This window comes from Artemia franciscana, chromosome 4 (assembly GCF_032884065.1).
Source record: "Artemia franciscana chromosome 4, ASM3288406v1, whole genome shotgun sequence".
Classification (NCBI taxonomy): Eukaryota; Metazoa; Arthropoda; class Branchiopoda; order Anostraca; family Artemiidae; genus Artemia; species Artemia franciscana.
Window position 1 is genome coordinate 4,810,422 of NC_088866.1, and position 21,014 is coordinate 4,831,435.

At 37.8% G+C, this 21,014-nt stretch overlaps 1 protein-coding gene across 1 annotated transcript; it reads right to left on the reverse strand.

Moving 5' to 3' along the window:
* Positions 1-9,682: 9,682 nt before the first annotated feature.
* LOC136025629 (uncharacterized) lies at positions 9,683-20,504 on the reverse strand. Its single transcript, XM_065701621.1, has 2 exons — positions 20,407-20,504; positions 9,683-10,545 (listed from the first exon to the last, which is right to left on the reverse strand). Exons 1-2 carry the CDS (start codon positions 20,434-20,436, stop codon positions 9,898-9,900), a joined length of 678 nt encoding a protein of 225 aa, XP_065557693.1. The 5' UTR covers positions 20,437-20,504; the 3' UTR covers positions 9,683-9,897.
* Positions 20,505-21,014: the final 510 nt, after the last annotated feature.

Here is a 21,014-nt window from a genome sequence, read left to right on the forward strand (position 1 = left end):
TTTACCAAGTGATATACTGCAGCCTGTATACAGTATTAAAGAGAATTTTTGATACAAATTCATCATCTAGTGAGATAAATTACGAACTTATATTAGGCCTAGAGAATACCAAAGAAAATGCTACTTGTAGCCTAAATGGTTTTATATTACTGAAAGAAAATGTGAAATATTTTAGTTAAAGTGAAATGTGTAAAAAGTGAAGGTTAAAACCAAAAATGCTATGTTAATTTATCCATGGAATTCCTAATATCAGAAATTAAACAGTAGGTCAACCAAGCCATGCAAATAAATTAATTATTAATGGCAATTAAATTTAAACTCAAATTAATCATTCACATTCAAAAATAGCTTTAATTCTTATCGCGTAAGCCATTTGTCTGTCATAATAAAAGAAAATATTAGAAAGGGCGTGAAAAGAGCAGTTGATCGTCATCAAGAAGAAAAGAAAAAACAGAAAAAAAAAGAGAAACACGAGGATAGATGCAAAAATTGGTATCCTTGGAAACTAGACATGGTTTGAAATATGGCCATATAGATTATCCTAAAGAAACCAGTTGAGGCTGTATGCAAAAAAAATGACTCAGAAATAATGCCAGCATAAGAAGCATGCTCAAAGTACTTAAAATTGTTGCTTTAAAGTTAAACATAAAAAATTGGGGCAACTCTCATCAAGGTGGGAAGATAAAAGTCTAGAAACTAACTGTAAAACATCCGCACATCCGCAAGAAATTGAATAATGCCAGCATAAGAAGCATGTTCGAAGTACTTAAAATTGTTGCTTTAAAGTAAAATATAAAGAATTGGGACAACTGTCATCAAGGTGGGAAGATAAAAGTCCAGAAACTAACTGTAAAACATCCGCACATCCTTGTGTGTGCAGACTTTAAAAGGAAATTGAGAAACAATCATTTCCTTGCTTATGTACGTTTGTGGTCCGGAACGACGTGGCTGACCTATGGTTTAAAAGAAACATTTTATAAAATCGAGTAAATTTCCTATGAAAATTACCTGGCGTAAGTTTCTTAACGTCTTATAGTTTGTAATGGTATTATTGTATTTGTTTATTCTGTGGGGCAAATAATCCCAGTGGCGTATATATAGCCAGACCTTGTGCTGTTGTTAGTTAAGTTTGATCAAAGTAATAATATTATACGAAACCTCTCCTCTCTTTAAAACGTTATTTTAGCTTCTCGTCATTCTTAGTAGGTACGCTTCAGCGTCCTGGTCGTCATTTATACTCCCTGTGTCCTGGTCGTCATTTGTGTGCCGGTGCTTTGTTGATGGTGATTGCTAATCGAACATTCCTTGTGTCCCGGTCGCTTTCTCTTTGAGTGTCCCGGTCGTCATTTATGTTCCCTGTGTCCCGGTGTCCCGGTCGTCATTTGAGTCCCGATGTCCCGGTCTTTAATCTCGTCAGTCGACAAACATGACGTCAGTCGACACACAAACATGACGTCACTCGTCACTCGACACACACAGACAGCTTATTTATATATATATATATATATATATATATATATATATATATATATATATATATATATATATAAAAATGTGTGTTTTTTGCATTTTACTAGGTATGTAACAATTTTTGCTTAGTTTTTATTCTTTTGCAAGAAATTATTTTACAGCCTTAGTTTTTTTTTGGAAATCAAATTTTTTACAGGTTTTTGGATCCATTTTCCATTAATTTTTGAAGTATTTTGGGAGTGCCTGCTGGGTAGCAAATTTCAAAACCAGTTCATTGGCACCTGATAACAACAACCAAAACTCACCAAAACTTACCGAACCAAAGAAACCAAAACCAAAATTTACCAAGTGATATACTGCAGCCTGTATACAGTATTAAAGAGAATTTTTGATACAAATTCATCATCTAGTGAGATAAATTACGAACTTATATTAGGCCTAGAGAATACCAAAGAAAATGCTACTTGTAGCCTAAATGGTTTTATATTACTGAAAGAAAATGTGAAATATTTTAGTTAAAGTGAAATGTGTAAAAAGTGAAGGTTAAAACCAAAAATGCTATGTTAATTTATCCATGGAATTCCTAATATCAGAAATTAAACAGTAGGTCAACCAAGCCATGCAAATAAATTAATTATTAATGGCAATTAAATTTAAACTCAAATTAATCATTCACATTCAAAAATAGCTTTAATTCTTATCGCGTAAGCCATTTGTCTGTCATAATAAAAGAAAATATTAGAAAGGGCGTGAAAAGAGCAGTTGATCGTCATCAAGAAGAAAAGAAAAAACAGAAAAAAAAAGAGAAACACGAGGATAGATGCAAAAATTGGTATCCTTGGAAACTAGACATGGTTTGAAATATGGCCATATAGATTATCCTAAAGAAACCAGTTGAGGCTGTATGCAAAAAAAATGACTCAGAAATAATGCCAGCATAAGAAGCATGCTCAAAGTACTTAAAATTGTTGCTTTAAAGTTAAACATAAAAAATTGGGGCAACTCTCATCAAGGTGGGAAGATAAAAGTCTAGAAACTAACTGTAAAACATCCGCACATCCGCAAGAAATTGAATAATGCCAGCATAAGAAGCATGTTCGAAGTACTTAAAATTGTTGCTTTAAAGTAAAATATAAAGAATTGGGACAACTGTCATCAAGGTGGGAAGATAAAAGTCCAGAAACTAACTGTAAAACATCCGCACATCCTTGTGTGTGCAGACTTTAAAAGGAAATTGAGAAACAATCATTTCCTTGCTTATGTACGTTTGTGGTCCGGAACGACGTGGCTGACCTATGGTTTAAAAGAAACATTTTATAAAATCGAGTAAATTTCCTATGAAAATTACCTGGCGTAAGTTTCTTAACGTCTTATAGTTTGTAATGGTATTATTGTATTTGTTTATTCTGTGGGGCAAATAATCCCAGTGGCATATATATATACAGACCTTGTGCTGTTGTTAGTTAAGTTTGATCAAAGTAATAATATTATACGAAACCTCTCCTCTCTTTAAAACGTTATTTTAGCTTCTCGTCATTCTTAGTAGGTACGCTTCAGATAATCAGTCAGGCCAGCACAAAGGAAATGCTACCTTGGTTTTAATCATCCTTAGGACCGCAACCACACCCCCTCCAAGGGCAAGGCTAACAACCATTATAGTAATATAAAAATCTACTTTGCTACATCTGGTGCCACCTACTCACTGCTTTACCACAGAGACGCAGGGACGTGCAACTCGAAATGCTGCCTGTTTTTCTCGGGGTCGTACTCACTGACACCTGTGATTACATTATGCGAAAATTGGGAGCACTTTCACACATGTTCAAACTTTCTTTGCAAATTTCAACTCGCCGCAATTTCTCGTCGTCAGTGAAGACTTTGGGGGCCATCTTCGCGCACACCTGATGCATCTTCAAATGCTCCGTCACAATGTCATGAATGACATATTCTAGTAAATTTAAAATTTGGGCAATTAAATGAATACTTAGTCAACGGTCTGACTTCAAAACCATGCGCACACGAGTCACACTGTCAGTGTTCTTCGAAGGTCTTTCAGCACGGTCTTCATTGGCGGCCTGTGTTGGGTCGGTACTTAAATACACGTGCTTAAGTACAGTTCAATGTTCTTAAATACATACTTAGATAGTCTTAAAAGAGAACTCTTGGCACTTAGTTAAAGACGTTTTTCGTTTACTAATCGGTACTTGTGGCAGAGAGAGAGGGAAAGAGAGAGAGAGAGAGAGAGAGAGAGAGAGAGAGAGAGAGAGGGAGAGAGAGAGAGAGAGAGATTCACGCACAAACACATAGACAGAGACACAGAGAGAGACAAACAGTCAAACATACATGCAAACAGGGATAGAGAGGCAGAAACACAACCAAAAACACACAATCACAGACACGGACAAACAGACGGTCATACACACTGGCAAAAAGAGAGAGAAGGACTGAAATACACACAAATACTGAAACAAACACAGACACATAGACGGACACAGAGACAAAAAAAAACAGACGTCGGACACGATTGTCTGTTTGTCTGTCTCCATGTCTGCCTTTGTGTGTTTGCATGGGTTTCTCACTCTATTTCTTTTTCTCTTTCTCTCGTTCTTTCTGTGCCTACGTATCTGACTGCCTGTTTGTATGTCTCTGTGTTTGTGTTGGTATCTCTGTAGTTGTATATGTTTCTTTCACTCTCTCTCTCTCTCTCTCTCTCTCTCTCTCTCTCTCTCTCTCTCTTTCTCTCTCTCTCTCTCCCTCTCTCTCTCTTCCCTTCTCTCTTTGTGAGCGTCTCTGACTGTTTCTGTGTGCCTTTGTGTCTGACCACTGTTTGTCTGTCTGTGTCAAGTATAAGCCAATCAATCAAGTAGGTCTAGTCTCTGTTAAAAAAAGCTATATCGGCCCTAAATAGTACCACGGGTTAGCCACATAGTACCACGGGGGCGTGAGCTGCATTCTATTTTTATGAGGGGGTGGCTTAAGAAAACTAACCACTGGAGTTAAAGCATAATTTTTACTGATGAAATGTGTGAAAATGCCTTGGGAATGATAATAAGTGCCACAGAGTGCCACGGGCAAGTCAAAGAGTGCCAAAGGTCCAAAAAGCGCCATGGAGTACTGCAAGGGGATGGTTTGTGGAAACAAACCATTGGGGCTTAATAACAATTTTTTTAACATGAAAATGCCTGAAAAAATTTTAAGAATGATAATAGTTCCGGAGGGTACCAAAGGCCAGTCAAGGAGCTCCAAAGACAAGGAATTGCCATGGAGTATCCAAGTGGCGAATCTAGAGCAAATGCTTGGGTAGCCAAATGTAACAAGGTCGCCAATGATCAAAATCTGAGGGAGAGCAATGCGACAAAGAAGCCAAAAATTGACCAAATTGACAAATTTATTCAAAAAAGAGGCCCTCTGGGATCCGCTGGTGGACAATCGCGAGGAATTGATTTGCTTAAACACAAAGTAGGAGGATTAAAAAACAACTTCTTATTTTAAAAAATGTGAAAATACTTCGGGTAATATGATTGGCTTGTAAAAACACAAATCAATTGACTTAAAGCATGATTCATATAAGAAAATGGCCAAAAATGTCTTTGGAATCATAATATGTATCCAAGATTGGCAAGGGTCAGCCAATAAGTACCATGGGGCCGTGAACTGCCTTGGATTATCAAAAGGGGATGGCCTGTGAAAACAAACCATAGGAGTTAAAGCACCATTTTTATAAAAAAAAATGTCTGAAAATACCTTAGAAATGACAATAGGCACTAAAGAGTCCCACGGGCCAGCTACAGACTGCCACAGGGTGGGAAAAGCCATGGGATATCAAGGTGCGATGGCTTGTGAAAACAAACCATTGGAGCTATAGCACAATTTTTTATCTAGAAAATGTCTGAATAAATCTTGGGAATGACAATAGGTGCCGGAGGGCACCGTGGACCTTTTACAGACTGCCATAGGTAGGAAAGTGCCATGGAGTATCACGAGGGATTGGTTTGCAATAACGCAAATCAGAGGAGTTAAAGAACAATTTCTTATAAGAAAGAAGTCCAAAAATACCTAGGGGGTAATATGATTGGCTTTAAAAAAAAAAAGCAATGGGCTCAACGCAAGATTTATACCAAGGAAATTCCTGAAAGTCACTTACGAATGATAATATTTACCATAGGGTAGCATGAGCTAGCCACAAAGTTCTACGCACCGCGAAATTCCATGGAACATAACAATCTAACAATGAAGCTGCAAGTCCCACTGTTCAGATAAAAACATCTGTTAGGATATTCAAACTTCTGCAAATGCTTTAGTGATGATGAGGCGTACTATAGACTATCATGGGTCAGTCATAGAGTGCCATGAGTCACCACTCTGAAGATGAGTTAAAAGATATCAATAACATAACAAGAAGAAAAGCTCAGTTTGAGAAAAAATAATTTACTTTTAAATTTCAAATGATACCCAATGCTTAAACAGTAAGTCTTAAGAGTCACATGGATCACAGAGTGCCACGTTCCAAAACCAGTCATGGTCCATAGATGGTGATTCATTTCTTGTTATATTATTCAATGGTTTCATAATTTTCTTCAATGTGGTAAAATCTTTAAGAAAAAATCGTTGACAGAAATGTCTTCTTGCGTGGGACTTACTTCTAGCGAGTATAAAAACGTGATCCATATCTTATGAAGAAAGGAGTAGGGTAAATTGTCATCAAGATCAAGAAGCTTATTACATAGAATCTATTTCGAAGAATATTACTATAATAAGAAGTAGTCTCAGTTGACTAACTCGTCGTTTCATTAGAAATCTCGGGTCTCATGTTCATTTCCTACTCCTAACAGAACCCTTTGTTGTCACTGGATTATAAAGGGTCCCTGAAGCAAAATACGTTTTGCGTAAGCGGTTTGTGGAATGTCTTGAAAAAAATAATGTCTAGAAGAAAAAAGAACTTTTAAGAAAAACAAGAGCTAAGAGCTCATATGGCACTTGTGACGAGGCGAGAAGAGCTAAGAGCCAAGAGATCATATGGTATGAGCTCTAACAAAATTCTATGAATCAATAGATTGATTTAAAATGGAAAATAAGAGGCTTAATGCCGGTCAGGATTTAAAATAAGAGCTCTGAGTCACGATGTCCTTCTAAATATCAAAATTCATTAAGATCCGATCACCCACTCGTAAGTTATAAATACCTAATTTTTTCTAATTCTGCCTCTCCCTTTAGCCCCAGATGGTCGAATCTGGGAAAACGACTTTATAAAGTCAAATTTTTCAGATCCCTGACACGCCTACCAATTTTAATCGTCCTAGCACGTCCAGAAGCACCAAACTCGCCAAATCAATGAACCACTCCCCCCAACTTCCCCAAAGAGAGCGAATCCAGGACAATTCTGTCAATCACGTATCAAGGACATTTGTTTATTCTATCCACCAAGCTTCATCCCGATTCCTCCACTCCAAGTGTTTTTCTAAGGTTTCCCCCTCCAACTCTCCCCAATGTCAAAAGATCTGGTTGGGATTTGAAATAAGAGCTCTGAGACATGTTTCCCTTCTAAAAATCAAATTTCATTAAGATCCGATCATCTATTCGTAACATAAAAGTACCCCAATTTTCACGTTTTCCAAGAATTCTGGTTTCCCCCTCCAACTCCCTCCAATGTCACAAGATCTTGTAGGAATTTAAAATTAGAACTTTAAAGCACAAGATCCTTCTAAATATCAAATTTCATTAAGATCTGGTCACCCTTTCGTAAGTTACAAATACCTCAATTTTCAAAATTACCCCCCCCCCCCCAATTCCACCAAAGAGAACAAATTCGGTCCAGTTATGTCAGTCACGTATCTTAGACAGGTTTCTATTCTTCCCATCCAGTTTTATCCTGATCTCACCGCTTTAAGTGTTTTCTAAGATTTCCAGTCCCCCAACTGCCCCCCCCCCCACCAAATTACGCTTGATCCGGATGAAATTTAAAACAATAGATCTGAGTTATGAAGTCCTTCTAAATATGAAGTTTCATGAAGATCCGATCACTCCTTCATAAGTTAAAAATACGTAATTTTTCAGAATTAGCCCCCCCCCCTCCCCTCAATAGAGCGGATCCGTTCCAATTATGTAAATCAAGTATGTAAGACTTTTGCTCTTATTTTTCCCACCAAGTTTCATCCCGATCCCTCCAATCTAAGCGTTTTCCATGATTTTAGGTTCTCCACCCCAAACTTCCCCCAATGTCACCAGATCTGGTCAGAACTTAAAATAAGAGCTTTGAGACACGATATCCCTCTAAATATCAAATTTCATTGAGATCCGATCACCCGTTCGAAAGTTGAAAATACCTCTTTTTTCTAATTTTTCAGAATTAACCCCTCCCCCAACTACCCCAAAGAGAGCAGATCCGTTCCGGTTATTTCAATCATGTATCTAGGACTTGTGCTTATTTTTCCCACCAAGTTTCATCCCGATCCCTCCACTCTAAGTGTTTTCAAAGTTTTAGGTTTCCCCTCCCAACTCCCCCCACAATGTTACCAGATCTGGTTGCGTTTAAAATAAGAGCTCTGAGACACGATATCCTTCTAAATATCGAATTTCATTGAGATCCGATCATCCGTTCGTAAGTTAAAAATACCTCAAAATACCTTTTTCTAATTTTTCAGAATCCCCCCCCCCAATTACCCCAAAGAGAGCGGATCCGTTCCGGTTATGTCAATCATGTATCTAGGACTTGTGCTTAATATTTCCACCAAGTTTCATCCCGATCCCTCCACTCTAAGTTATTTTTCAAGTTTTAGGTTTCCCCCTCCCAACTCCCCCCTCTCAATGTCACCAGATCTAGTCAGGATTTAAAATAAGAGCTCTAAGACACCATATCCTTCTAAATATCAAATTTCATTGAGATCCAATCACCCTTCCGTAAGTTCAAAATACCTCATTTTTTTAATTTTTCAGAATTACCCCCCACCCCAACCACCCCAAAGAGAGCGGATCCGTTCCGGTTATGTCAATCATGTATCTAGGACTTGTGCTTATTTTTCCCACCAAGTTTCATCCCGATCCCTCCACTCTTAAGTGTTTTCCAAGATTTTAGGTTTCCCCCTCCCATATCCCCCCCAATGTCACCAGATCCGGTCGGGATTGAAAATAACAGCTTTGAGACACGATATCCTTCCAAACATTAAATTTCACTAAGATCTGATCAACAGTTCGTAAGTTCAAAATACTTCAATTTTTCTATTTTTTCCGAAATTAACCGGCCCCCACTCCCCCCAGAAGGTCAAATTGGGAAAACGACTATATTTAATTTAAGCTCGTCCCGTCCCTGATACGCCTGCCAAATTTTATCGTCCTAGCTTACCTGTAAAAGCCTAAAGTAACAAAACCGGGAGCGACAGACAGAACGACAGAATTGGCGATTGCTATATCTCACTTGGTTAATACCAAGTGCCATAAGAATGTATGGAATAAATAAGGCATCTTGAAGAATAATGTCTCGAAAAAACCTCTCGAAGAAACTGTTTTTTAAGAAAATAAAATGTCTCAACAAAAAATATCTTGAAGAAAAAAGTCCCGAAAATAAAACGTCTTGAAAAAATACGTCTAAAAGAAAAAACAAGTCTCGAAGAGTAAAATGTCTAAGAAAAAACAATAACAAGTGCGTTTACATTTCCATATTTAAGTATCTCCTAAGCTATTAGATAACACCTGTGTATGTGCAATAGATCAATAATGAATAACATTGTGGCTAGCCCTGAGGGAATCTCAGTTAAACTTCTTCTTGATTAACGGCGAAGAAGAAAAGCGTAGTCCCTATGGGTCTGGTCAGGTGTACGTAAAGGCCACTTCTCATTTGTTGCTATTCAGTTACGTTTCTTCAACGCACTAATATTTGAATTTATCTTTGTTCGGGTTTAATGCAGCTCGTTACTTTGCTTCCTAACACTTTCACTATTATTTTTTTTACTTTAATCTATGAAGAAATGCCCAAAAATTTTCCAGATACATGCAAGGGTTAAGGTTAGCAAAATAAGAATTCCTCCTTCTGGTAAATACTGTTGTCAAATGCTTATGACGTTTTGGAATAGTATGTGTTTGTAAAAAAGAAAACTTGTATTAGCTTTATTCCAAAATTAAAATCTGACGACCCATGAAGAGTGGTCGAGGGGCTGGGGAAAAGGATTCTGCAGTTGATACGACTCTTAATTATACCCATAATCGTTTTTCAAGAATATTGAAAAGATCCAATAGTATTTATACTATCCATAAATATTGACAAAAATACACAGATTCAAACATCTTAAAATCCAAAGGAAAACAAGTAAATTAATAAAACAACAGGTACACGTTCAAGGACTTTTACACATTCCGATTCTGTTTAATTCTTATGAGCTTTTGATGTCCCCTTTAATTTTTTTTACATTTAACGTTTGTTCTACTTTCTCCTTATTATTTTTCTTCTTCTTCTTCTTCTTCCTTAAGGAGTTGCAATAGCTGTCCTTTTGATGGTTTGTCAATAATACGGGAAGTGTTATAGTTTTTCCCCAGAACAGTTTTAAATTTAATTCCCTCCTTAGATACATTTTTTGGGTGTTTCCCATAGGAAGGTTGAAGGACAGTTTCCTTCCTTCTTTTTGGATCCAAAATTGCTTTGTAAATAACAAGTCGTGTTGGTTTTCGTCTTTTCTTTTGCTCTTTTGCATGGGTTACTTTGAGTTTTTGAGAACTGAGGAGGGGTGTGGAGGGTTTTTCTTGCTCTGGGATAACTGTTTTGCTTGATTTTTCGACATCTGGTACCGGAACAAAGAGCTGATTTCCTTTTTGAACTGAGAATGGCTGCTGATTTAACTGTATCAAATACAAGTGAGGAGGTGCTGGTGAATAGAAGAATGGATGTGTTACGGCAAATAATTGGAACTGACCCGCCCCTTGAACTGCTATAGGTTTCTGCTTTTGATATGTTGGAGATCGATGGAGATGATACATTGGAGGTTGTGCAGATGAAAACAGTGATTGTTGTGGTGCATCCACAAACCCTGTTTTATGATTTTTTCTACTTGGAATGGAAACCGTATTCACACAGTCCGTGAAAATAGCCTGAAAGAAAAGTCTTTTTTAGCACAACTGATACAAAAATCTGCTGCATTTGCATTTGCTATTTCACAAACAAAAGCACACAAAATATTGGACATTCAATCTCATAGTACACATATTTAGAGAGTACGATCAAACTATAAAATATTTTTTCACCAGGGGTCCCGGTAAGTATAAATCTCCTCCCATTTCCTTTGGTTAAGGGCTTTATTGTACATTTACCAGTAGTTCGAGCAAAGTTGAAAAAGGGTGTGAACCTGTATTATTTATGATTGCGAAAATAGAAAGAAGGGGGATGAGCCTGCAAAGTGGTTATCTATTGTCCCATCTCACAGGTATGGCTCATGAATATACTGAGTGGCGGGTCCAGGATTTCCAAATTCCAAATTCAGAAATTTTCAGAGCTAACTTTGGAAAAAATGGAGATGGAAAAAGCCAGAATTTAATAAATTGTGGGAGAGGGATCCACAAAGTGTCAGGACCGTTTTAAATTTGCTCCAAACGGCTAAACCCAAAGGGGCAACCTAAGTAGTATAGGATAGATGGGTCTCAGGCCCTAATTTGCATACGTCAGCCAGCACTTATTGCCTATACTCCGGAGGGGACACAATTTGCATACACCAACCAGGACATATTGCATATACTCCGAAGAGGCTCTAATTTATATATGTTTAGTAGGCCAAAGCGACCATATCTGGTAATGGCCTTCCCTACTTAAGAGAGTCGACACAAGAGCTTAAATTACACGTTTTATTGAGTGGATTTTCAAACAGGCCGTGATAACGAACTGTAGTAAAGAGCGACCCGGCTCAATAGTAACAGAAACTCTAAAATACGGGATTTTGATACCAATAGTTACATCAAAAGAATCGTATTTAAATATTGATTCTAAATATAAATATTTCATCATGATTAGTCATACCCATCAAAAGTTACGATCCCGAGAACATTTACATTATTTAGAAAACAGGGGAAAACGTCCCCTAGAAGTCATAGAATCTTAACGAAAATCACGTCATCAGATTCAGCTTATCATAAAACCCTACTGTAAAAGTTTCAAACTACTATCTACAAAAATGTGGAATTTTGTTTTTTTTTTCCGGAAGACAGATCACGGATGCGTGTTTTTTTTTTCATGGGTAATCGTATCGACCCGGTGGTCCTAGAATGTAGCGAGAGGGCTCATTCTAACGGAAGTTGAAATTTCTAATGCCCTTTTTAAGTGACCAAAATATTGCAGGACATCTAGGCATCCTCCCACAAACAAATTTTCCCCAAAGTCACCAAATCTAAATTCTGAGATAGCCATTCTGTTCAACTTAGTCAAAAACCTAACAACTATGTCTTTGGAGACGACTTGGTCTTCCTCAGTCCGGGGGGGATGGGATGCTAGTTACAAACTTTGACCTTTGTTTAAATTAAATAAAAAAAACAAGTTTTTTCAACTGAAAGTAAGGAGTGACATCAAAACTTAAAACGCACAGAAATTACTTCGTATATGAAAGAGGCTGCTTCCTCGTCAACGCCCCGCTCTTTACGCTAAAGTTTGACTCTTTCTCTCAATTCTTCTTTCTAAACAGTAAACAACTTTAGCGTAAAGAGCGGGGCGTTGATGAGGAAGCAGCCTCTTTCATATACGAAGTAATTTCTGTGCGTTTTAAGTTTTGATGTCACTCCTTACTTTCAGTTGAAAAAACTTTTTTTTTTTATTTAATTTCTGAACGTTTTTGAATCAATGCATGTTTTGATTTTGGCTCTCCGCAGAGGAATAATCAAAACAAAATTTGCATATTTTTTTTTTTTGGCTCAATGGCTTTCTCATAATTTTGATCGAATGATTTTGAGAAAAAAAGAGCGGGGGACGAAGCCTAGTTGCCCCCCGATTTTTTGGTTAATTAAAAAGGCAACTAGAACTTTTAATTTTTTACGAATCTTTTTATTGGTAAAAGATTTACGTAACTTATAAATTAGCTTACGTAAAGAACTTTTGTATTCTCATGTTTTTATTACATACTAGCTGTTGGGGTGGCGCTTCGCGCCACCCCAACACCTAGTTGGTGGGGCGCTTCGCGCCCCCCCAAGCCCCCCCGCGCGCGTAAGTCGTTACGCGCCATATTAGTTACGCGCCATATTAGTTACGCGCCATTGTAGTTGTGTCCCTGTGTCCCACCTGTGAATATAGATAGATTTATATATGTGTTTCAAACTACGTAAAAATTGCGAATATACAACATTCTTGGCTTTCCCATTGTCTGTTTATATACAAAGCCGTATGTACTAATAATGACGTCATATGCAAACGCTCTTTTTACAAACAAACAAACATGCATACACACAACTCGTTTTTATATAGATAGATAGATAGATAGATACAATACAAATTAACTACGTAAAACTTGTGAATATACAACAGTCTTCGCTGTCCTATTGTCTGTGTGTATAAATAGATTGTCAGGTTTACCGACCCTCAAAGATGCAACATACAATTGTACATTGGTAAAGCAATCTGTATTAAGATCTATACCGCATTTTTCTAGTGATTGCCCTTGAGCTTTGTTGATGGTGGTTGCAAATGCTAATCGAATTGGGAATTGCAATCTTTTAATTTGAAAAAGCAGATCCGTTGGAATCATGGGAATGCGAGGAATAAGAACAGCCTCACCCTCATAAGGCCCTGTCAAGATTGTGGCATCTATTAGGTTTTCCATTGTTTTTTTTTTACGGCAAGTCGCGTGCCATTGCAAAGCTTTGGTGGGTTGATATTTCTTAAAAGTATTATTGGTACGCCTATTTTTAGTTGTAGCAGGTGTGGTGGACACCCTGAAGGATCTATGGAATTTAAAAATTCAGATGGATAATTAACCGCTTCATTTGGTTCCGAAATACAAATTAACTGCGTAAAACTTGCGAATATACAACATTCTTCGCTGTCCAATTCTCGCTGCATATAAATAGATTGTCAGGTTTACCGACCCTCGAACATGCAACGTACAATTGTCCATGGGAAAAACAATCAGTATTAAGATCAATACCACATTTTTCTAATGATTGACCTTGAGCTTTGTTAATGGTGATTGCAAATGCTAATCGAATTGGGAATTGCAATCTTTTAAATTGAAAAGGCAGATCTGTTGGAATCATGGGAATGCGAGGAATAAGAACAGCCTCACCCTCAAAAGGCCCTGTCAGGATTGTGGCCTCTATTAGGTTTTCCATTGTTTTTTTTACGGCAAGTCGAGTGCCATTGCAAAGCTTTGGTGGGTTTATATTTCTTAAAAGTATTATTGGTACGCCTATTTTTAGTTGTAGCACGTGTGGTGGAAACCCTGAAAGATCTATGGAATTTAAAAATTCAGATGGATAATTAACCGCTTCATTTGGTTCCAAAACTGTGTCGACTGACTTGTAAAGGACTGCCTGGTCTTGAATCTTGGTCAAAACAATATTGTTGATTTCGTGGACGTCTATATTTTTGGGTGCGAGAATCGCTCTTTCACTTAGCCATTTATTATTTTTATAATTTTTTAGAATATTCGGAAATACTTTTTCAATCAATTCATTTTTGGACGTCACTAAATTACAGAAATCAGCAGGTAGTTGTATACGTCCTGAAATTGAGTCTACTGGGAGCTTTCCGTTTCCCATTGCCAGCAATTGATCTGAAAATGTTTGACCAGAGTCATCGTTTTGCAATCGGACACGCATATTTGTAGTTAATTTTAATGTTTTTACGTGTGCCCATAAATTAGAATTTTTCAGGCAAGCATTCATTTCGTCTGCAGGAGTTGATCTAGGTATTATAGGTAATGTTTGCCTGAAATCTCCCGCAAGCAATATTAAGGTGCTGCCAAAGGGTTTCGACTTCCCTCGCAAATCTTTCAAGCATTGATCCAGAGCCTCGAGCGATTTTTTGTGTGCCATTGTGCACTCATCCCAAATAATAAATTTGCATTGCTGCAATACTTTACCCATCCCAGATGATTTGGAAATATTGCACGTGGGAGTTTCTGTAGAATGCAAGTTCAGAGGCAATTTCAAAGCGGAATGAGCAGTTCTTCCACCAGGCAGCAATGTTGCGGCTATTCCGGACGACGCAATTGCCAACGCTATATCATTTTTAGATCGAATTGATGCCAGAATCAGTTTTATCACAAACGTTTTACCAGTACCTCCTGGCGCATCCAAAAAGAAAATTTCTCCAACGTTGTTATCGACACAATGCATTATCGTATCATAAATGTCTTTTTGTTCCGACGTTAACTTGGAAATGTTATTTTGTACATACGACAATAGATCACTCGTACTGTAACTTTGTTCACGATCCAATTCTACACATGTCGAAACAGCAGCGATACGGTTAGGTGAAGGCATTCCCAAATCATGAAGAGGTTTGTTTGCCATACTTATGCACAAATCTTCTATAACAACTAAAGTGTAGTTATAAATTTCTGATGTAAAATCAAAAGTCATGTCTGACGTCTCTAACTGTTTTCGATGAAGTATATCTTCGGACATTCTTGACTTATATTTTTCCCATAACTCTGTAGGAGCTGATGGAGAGCAAGTTGTTAAAATGATGCCAAACAATGCACGAATTTGACTTGGGGTTGACGTTTCGCACGCGTCATTGATGCAGTTATCCCAGTGTTGGTCATTCTCCAGTAAATTCAGAGCTTGGCATGCACTACGGTAAGTGTCATGTATAGTACCATTTACAGTCCTCAAATACTCAAAGGATGTCGGACCGGGTACATTCACCAAAAGCAGGCGTAGAAAGAAGCATTCATGTTGATTGGGGTGAACGGTGTAGAGTCTTCCTATCGTGGTATCTTTGAAGATGGTAGGTTGGCCGTCGACTGACTTACCCTGTTTTCGACGTTCAAATACTTTATTTTTAGTATTCCACGTGTAATACGAAGGCACTTCAGTATACAGCAGTTTTTTTGCAAAAGAATCATTTTTGCAAAGCGAAAAAAAAGCTGTTAATGTTGTATCCGGTGGATTCAGGACTCTTTGTTGCACGTTGGTTTCCGTGAAATAAACACGTTGACCATTCTGTAAATGTACCGCTAAGTGAACAACAGCTGGACTACGTTCATTTATCGGAAATGAAAGAATTCGCCAAACAGCTTCATTACTGCTTATGTATCTTCCAGCCTGATATTCTACGATTTCATCGAAATCTTTGATTTCGGACTGCAAGCCAAAAACTGCCATGTCACTGCCTTTGTTGACGTATTTACATATGTATTTGATTGCCTTTACGGAGTTACTGTATTCAACGTTTATGTGTGCATTAAATGTTTTTGATAATAATGGGGAATATGGAACAACCCACTGGTTATCTACTTCGATGGTGGTACCGTTACGCTTCTTTATTATTGCTGTTTTACCGCCATCTTCAGTAGATCTTCTTCTATATTGTGGGTAACCATCATTGCCAGTAATGGTTTTGGGTACTAAAAGTCGAGGATATTGCTTTGTGCACCTTCCTTTGGCCATGCATGGTGAATTTTCGTTCAGTGCACCGCAAGGTCCATGTATCATATTTTTTACAATAATATCATGTAACCCCTTATCGACATTTTTATCAGGTATTTCAGCGGAAATCACATCATCAATTTCGTTTGAAGTAATTTTTTTATGTAGCCAGATTAGTATATGTGCGTGTGGCAAACCTCGTTTTCACCATTCCACTGAGTACATCCAGCATCGCACTGACCCAAACACTTCATGTTTTACAAGGTAGTTTATCAGTGATTTCAACTTTTGCCGGAAGACACGTGCCGTAATGTCATGCCTATGAACCGCCGATTGTCCTTGAAGTAAAAGCTGCAGTATCTCGTCCCAAGATTGATTACATGTAAATGTAATAAATAAATCTGGACGACCATAGAGACGAACATACGCAATAGCATCTTGAGCATATTCATGCATATGACGGGGACTGCCAGCATATGACGAAGGTAAAATTGTTAATCTTCCAACGTTTGTGGTATTACCGTCATTTATAACTGCATCTCGCAAATGAATGTATTGTTCAGAGCGGAGCTTGGTCTGATTCAGGCGGATATATAGCAAACGTTCTGATTCAATTTTAGCATACATATCCACGACAAATTGGTGAAACAATTCACGGCATTTTAAAATATAATTTTCTTCATCCTGCCGAATCATTAGTCTATAGGAATAATAATGCATTGCACTGCATTTCTTATTTATTTCTTTGTTAGTGGCTGGATTCATCAATTTAATATTAAAGTGATAGCCGTCGGCTCCATCCCAAAAAATGATAGGATATTGTAGGGCATCGTAGCATCGATGAGTTTCAGCAATTCTTAACAACTGAGCGTTTCGCTTATGTAGAATAATATCTCGAGGTAAAAACTGATCACCGACCATAACGTTTGCCACTTCGTCGATAGTCGGAGCATTGTATCTACGCACATGTTGGCCAGGAGGCGTTTTGTCAGCGGAAATAACAATTTTATGAGTATCAGTAGGCATCAAATCGATGGTTGTTTTGAACAGACGCACTAAATTATTATTTTCGTGGAAAAGATGTTGCAATTGGGAAACGATTGTCCTTTCAACGTTGGGAGAAATTTCGCAACGTGCATTCAATTCAGAATTTCTATCACTGATGAAGTACAATTGTAAAAATTTATGATTCTCGCCTGAGAATGGTAGAAGGGACCCTGCTTTATGATAAATTTGCCCTTTTACTTTGAAAGTAGACATAAATTGATCTGGATTTTCGATTTGGGCTCCAAACGACGTCATTTGGAAACATGAGTTGTATTGTCTGATTTTTGACAAAAAACGCTTAGATTCTGACGTAGTTCCAGTAAGGAAAGTCTTCAATGGCTCTGGTGGTGCAGCCAATAGAGGAAGTTTAACTTATCCTGAGGCGCAACACATTCCCATTGTTTCACCATTGAATTTCAAGGCCTTGCAATAGGGACAAATTTTAGACATTGTCCCGATTTGAACACATCTACTCAAGCTATAATCATCGACTGGGTTGTACCTGAATGCCAGGCGATAACTTTCAGATTGCTCTGATTCCTCGGCACGCTTTCTTTTCTTACTTTCTCTATCAGCAGCAAGCCTGATTTCTTGCTGTTCTTGTAATTCCTCGGCACGCTTTCTTTTCTTACTTTCTCTATCAGCAGCAAGCCTGATTTCTTGCTGTTCTTGTGATTCCTCGGCACGCTTTCTTTTCTTACTTTCTCTTTCAGCAGCAAGCCTGATTTCTTGCTGTTCTTGTAATTCCTCGGCACGCCTTCTTTTTTCACATTCTCTTTTAGCAGCAAGTCTGCTTCTGCGTTGCTCTGGTAGTTCCTCGGCATGCTTTCTGTTCTTTCTTTCTCTATCAGCCTCAAGCCTGTTTCCCTGCTGGTCTTTTGATTCCTCGGCACGCCTTCTTTTTTCACTTTCTCTTTTAGCAGCAAGTCTGCTTCTGCGTTGCTCTGGTAGTTCCTCGGCATGCTTTCTGTTCTTTCTTTCTCTATCAGTCTCAAGCCTGTTTCCCTGCTGGTCTTTTGATTCCTCGGCACGCCTTCTTTTTTCACTTTCTCTTTTAGCAGCAAGTCTGCTTTCGCGTTGCTCTGGTAGTTCCTCGGCACGCTTTCTTTTCTGACTTTCTCTATCAGCAGCAAGTTTTTTGGCATAGACTCTTTGAGCATCTTCATCAGTCATTGTAAACTTAAACATTAATAGATTTCTACGCGAACATATGTCTTATATAACTTGAATGACGTCACCTTCAAAGCAAAAATGACGGCAACTAATTTCATGACGTCAGCCGAAACATGACGTCACCTGATCCACAGATCCACAGACAGACAGACAACTTATTTTTATATATATAGATATGAGGGGATTCGCCCCATCGTCAGTACCTCGCTCTTTACACTAAAGCTTAAATTTTATCCCAATTCATTAAGAATGACCCCCTGAATCACAAAAGCCGTAGAATAAGTAGTTGAAATTACCGAAAATACTTTAGCGTAAAGAGCGAGGTATTAGAAGGAGGTGAGCCCCTCATATGGGTAATAATTTCTGTTTGTTTTAAGTTTTATTGCTGTTCCTTACTTCCAGCTGAAAAAGCTTTTTCACTTTTATTTTTTAATTGTTTTTTTTTTAAATAATGCTAGTAAATCCTGCTCTCCCTTCATGGAAATTTTCTTCTCCCATTACAAATTCTCGAAGGAAAGTTCCCCCAGCATATCCCCCTCTTCTCAACCCCTCCCCAAAACCAAAAAAATCCTCCTGAAAACGCCTGTATACTTCCCAATAACCATTACTATATGTAAGCACAGGTCAAAGTTTGTAACTTGTTGCCCCTCCCACGGGAACTGTGGGGGAGTAACTCTTCCCCAAAGACATAGTTATAAGGTTTTTCGATTACGCTGAATAAAATGGCTATCTCAGAATTTTGATCCGTTGACTTTGGGAAAATAACTAGCGTGGGAGGGGGCCTAGGTGCCCTCCAATTTTTTTGGTCACTTAAAAAGGGCACTAGAACTTTTCATTTCCATTAGAATGAGCCCTCTTGCAACATTCTAGGACAACTGGGTCGATACGATCACCCCTGGGGAAAAAAAAAAACAAAAAAACAAATAAACACGCATCCGTGATCTGCCTTCTGGCAAAAAATGCAAAATTCCACATTTTTGTAGATAGGAGCTCGAAACTTCTACAGTAGGGTTCTCTGATACGCTGAATCTGATGGTGTGATTTTCGTTAAGATTCTATGACTTTTAGGGGGCTTTTCCCCCTATTTTCTAAAATAACGCAAATTTTCTCAGGCTCGTAACTTTTGATGGGTAAGACTAAACTTGATGAAACTTATATATTTAAAACCAGCATTAAAATGCGATTCTTTTGATGTAGCTATTGGTATCAAAATTCCATTTTTTAGAGTTTTGGTTACTATTGAGCCGGGTCGCTCCTTACTACAGTTCGTTACCACGAACTGTTTGATATGTAATGGTTATTATGAAGTGTAAACACATTTTCAGGGGGACATCTTCGCGGTAGGGTGGGGATGAGTGGGGGGAGGGGGCTACGTGGGAGGATCTTCCATAGAAGAATGTATCACGAGGGGAAGAGAATTTCAATGAAGGGGCCGCAGGGTTTTCTAGCATTATGCAAAAAAAAAATTCTAGCATTATGTAAAATGATAAAATAAATTTAAAAAAAATTTCACCTGGAAGTAATGAATAGCGTTAAAACTTAGGATGAACATATAATATTGCGTATATAAGGGGGTTCGTCTCGTCCACAATACCTTGCTCATTTCACTAAAGTATTTTTAGTAATTTCAACTATCTATTCTACGGCCTTGGTGATTCAGGGGTCATTCTTAAGGATTCGGATAAAATTCAAGATTTAGTGTAAAGAGCGAGGTATTGACGACGTCCCAAAACCCCTCATATACGTAATATAAACACACAAATTTAGAAGTTAGTTACGTAAGTTAATTCGTAAGGTACATATGTTCATTACTAACAAAAACGTTCGTAAAAAAAAATTTAAAATATAGCTGGATTTTTAAGTAGCCAAAAATTGGAGGGTAGCTAGGCCTTCTCCACCACCCCTTTTCTTATCAAACTCGTCCGATCAAAACTATGAGAAAGTCATTTAGCAAAAGAAGAGCTAAGAGCTCTTATGGCAACTGTGATGAGGTCGAAAGAGCCAAGAGCTCATATGGTATGAGCTCTAGCAAAATTCTAAGAATCAATAGATTGCTTTAAAAGAAAATCAGAGGCTTAATGCCAGTCATTATAACGTAAATATACCACAGTTAACCACCAGCCCCTAGAACATACCGCTGTAGCCACCACAGCCAACACATACCACCAATAGGAACGTAAAGACAATATCCATTATGACGGCTCAATTGTTGGAAATAAACTCTTCATAATGGAAGAAAACGATGGATATCAAAGCCTTGCCTAGTTACAATGCAAGATGAATACCATGATAAGTTCATCAGAGTAATTTCTCTATTGTTTTAGGTGTGGCCGTGACCAGAGAACCGGTTCTGAGAGGCTGGGCTGAAGTTCATCTTTACCCTCTTTGATGTGGGAAGGGCTGTTATTTTTAATATTTGGATTCCTAAATAAGTGTTTATAAAAGACTAACAAAAATTACTTTTATGTTACCTTTTAAGAATGACCCCTCAATCAGAAAGGCCGTAGAATAAATAGTTGAAATTACTAAAAATATTATAGCATAAAGAGCGAGGTATTTATCTCCTCCTAAATACCTCGCTCTTTATGCTAAAGTATTTTTAGAACCCCTCATATGCGTAATAATCTCTGTTCGTTTTAAGTTTCAATGCTACCCCTTACTTTCAATTGAAAAAACTTTTCCATGTTTATTTTTCATTGTTTTTTTTATAGCAATTTTAGAAAATCCTGCGCCCTTTTCATTGAATTTTGTTCTCCCATGACATATTTTTC

What these genes read in the sequence shown, in the direction of transcription:
- LOC136025629 (XM_065701621.1), bottom strand. Translation starts at nt 20,436, where the DNA reads ATGGATATTGTCTTTACGTTCCTATTGGTG. An exon ending in TCTTTACGTTCCTATTGGTG is followed by an intron (nt 10,546 to 20,406) that starts GTATGTGTTGGC and finishes CTTTTCTTTCAG; the next exon opens with GCTATTTTCACGGACTGTGT.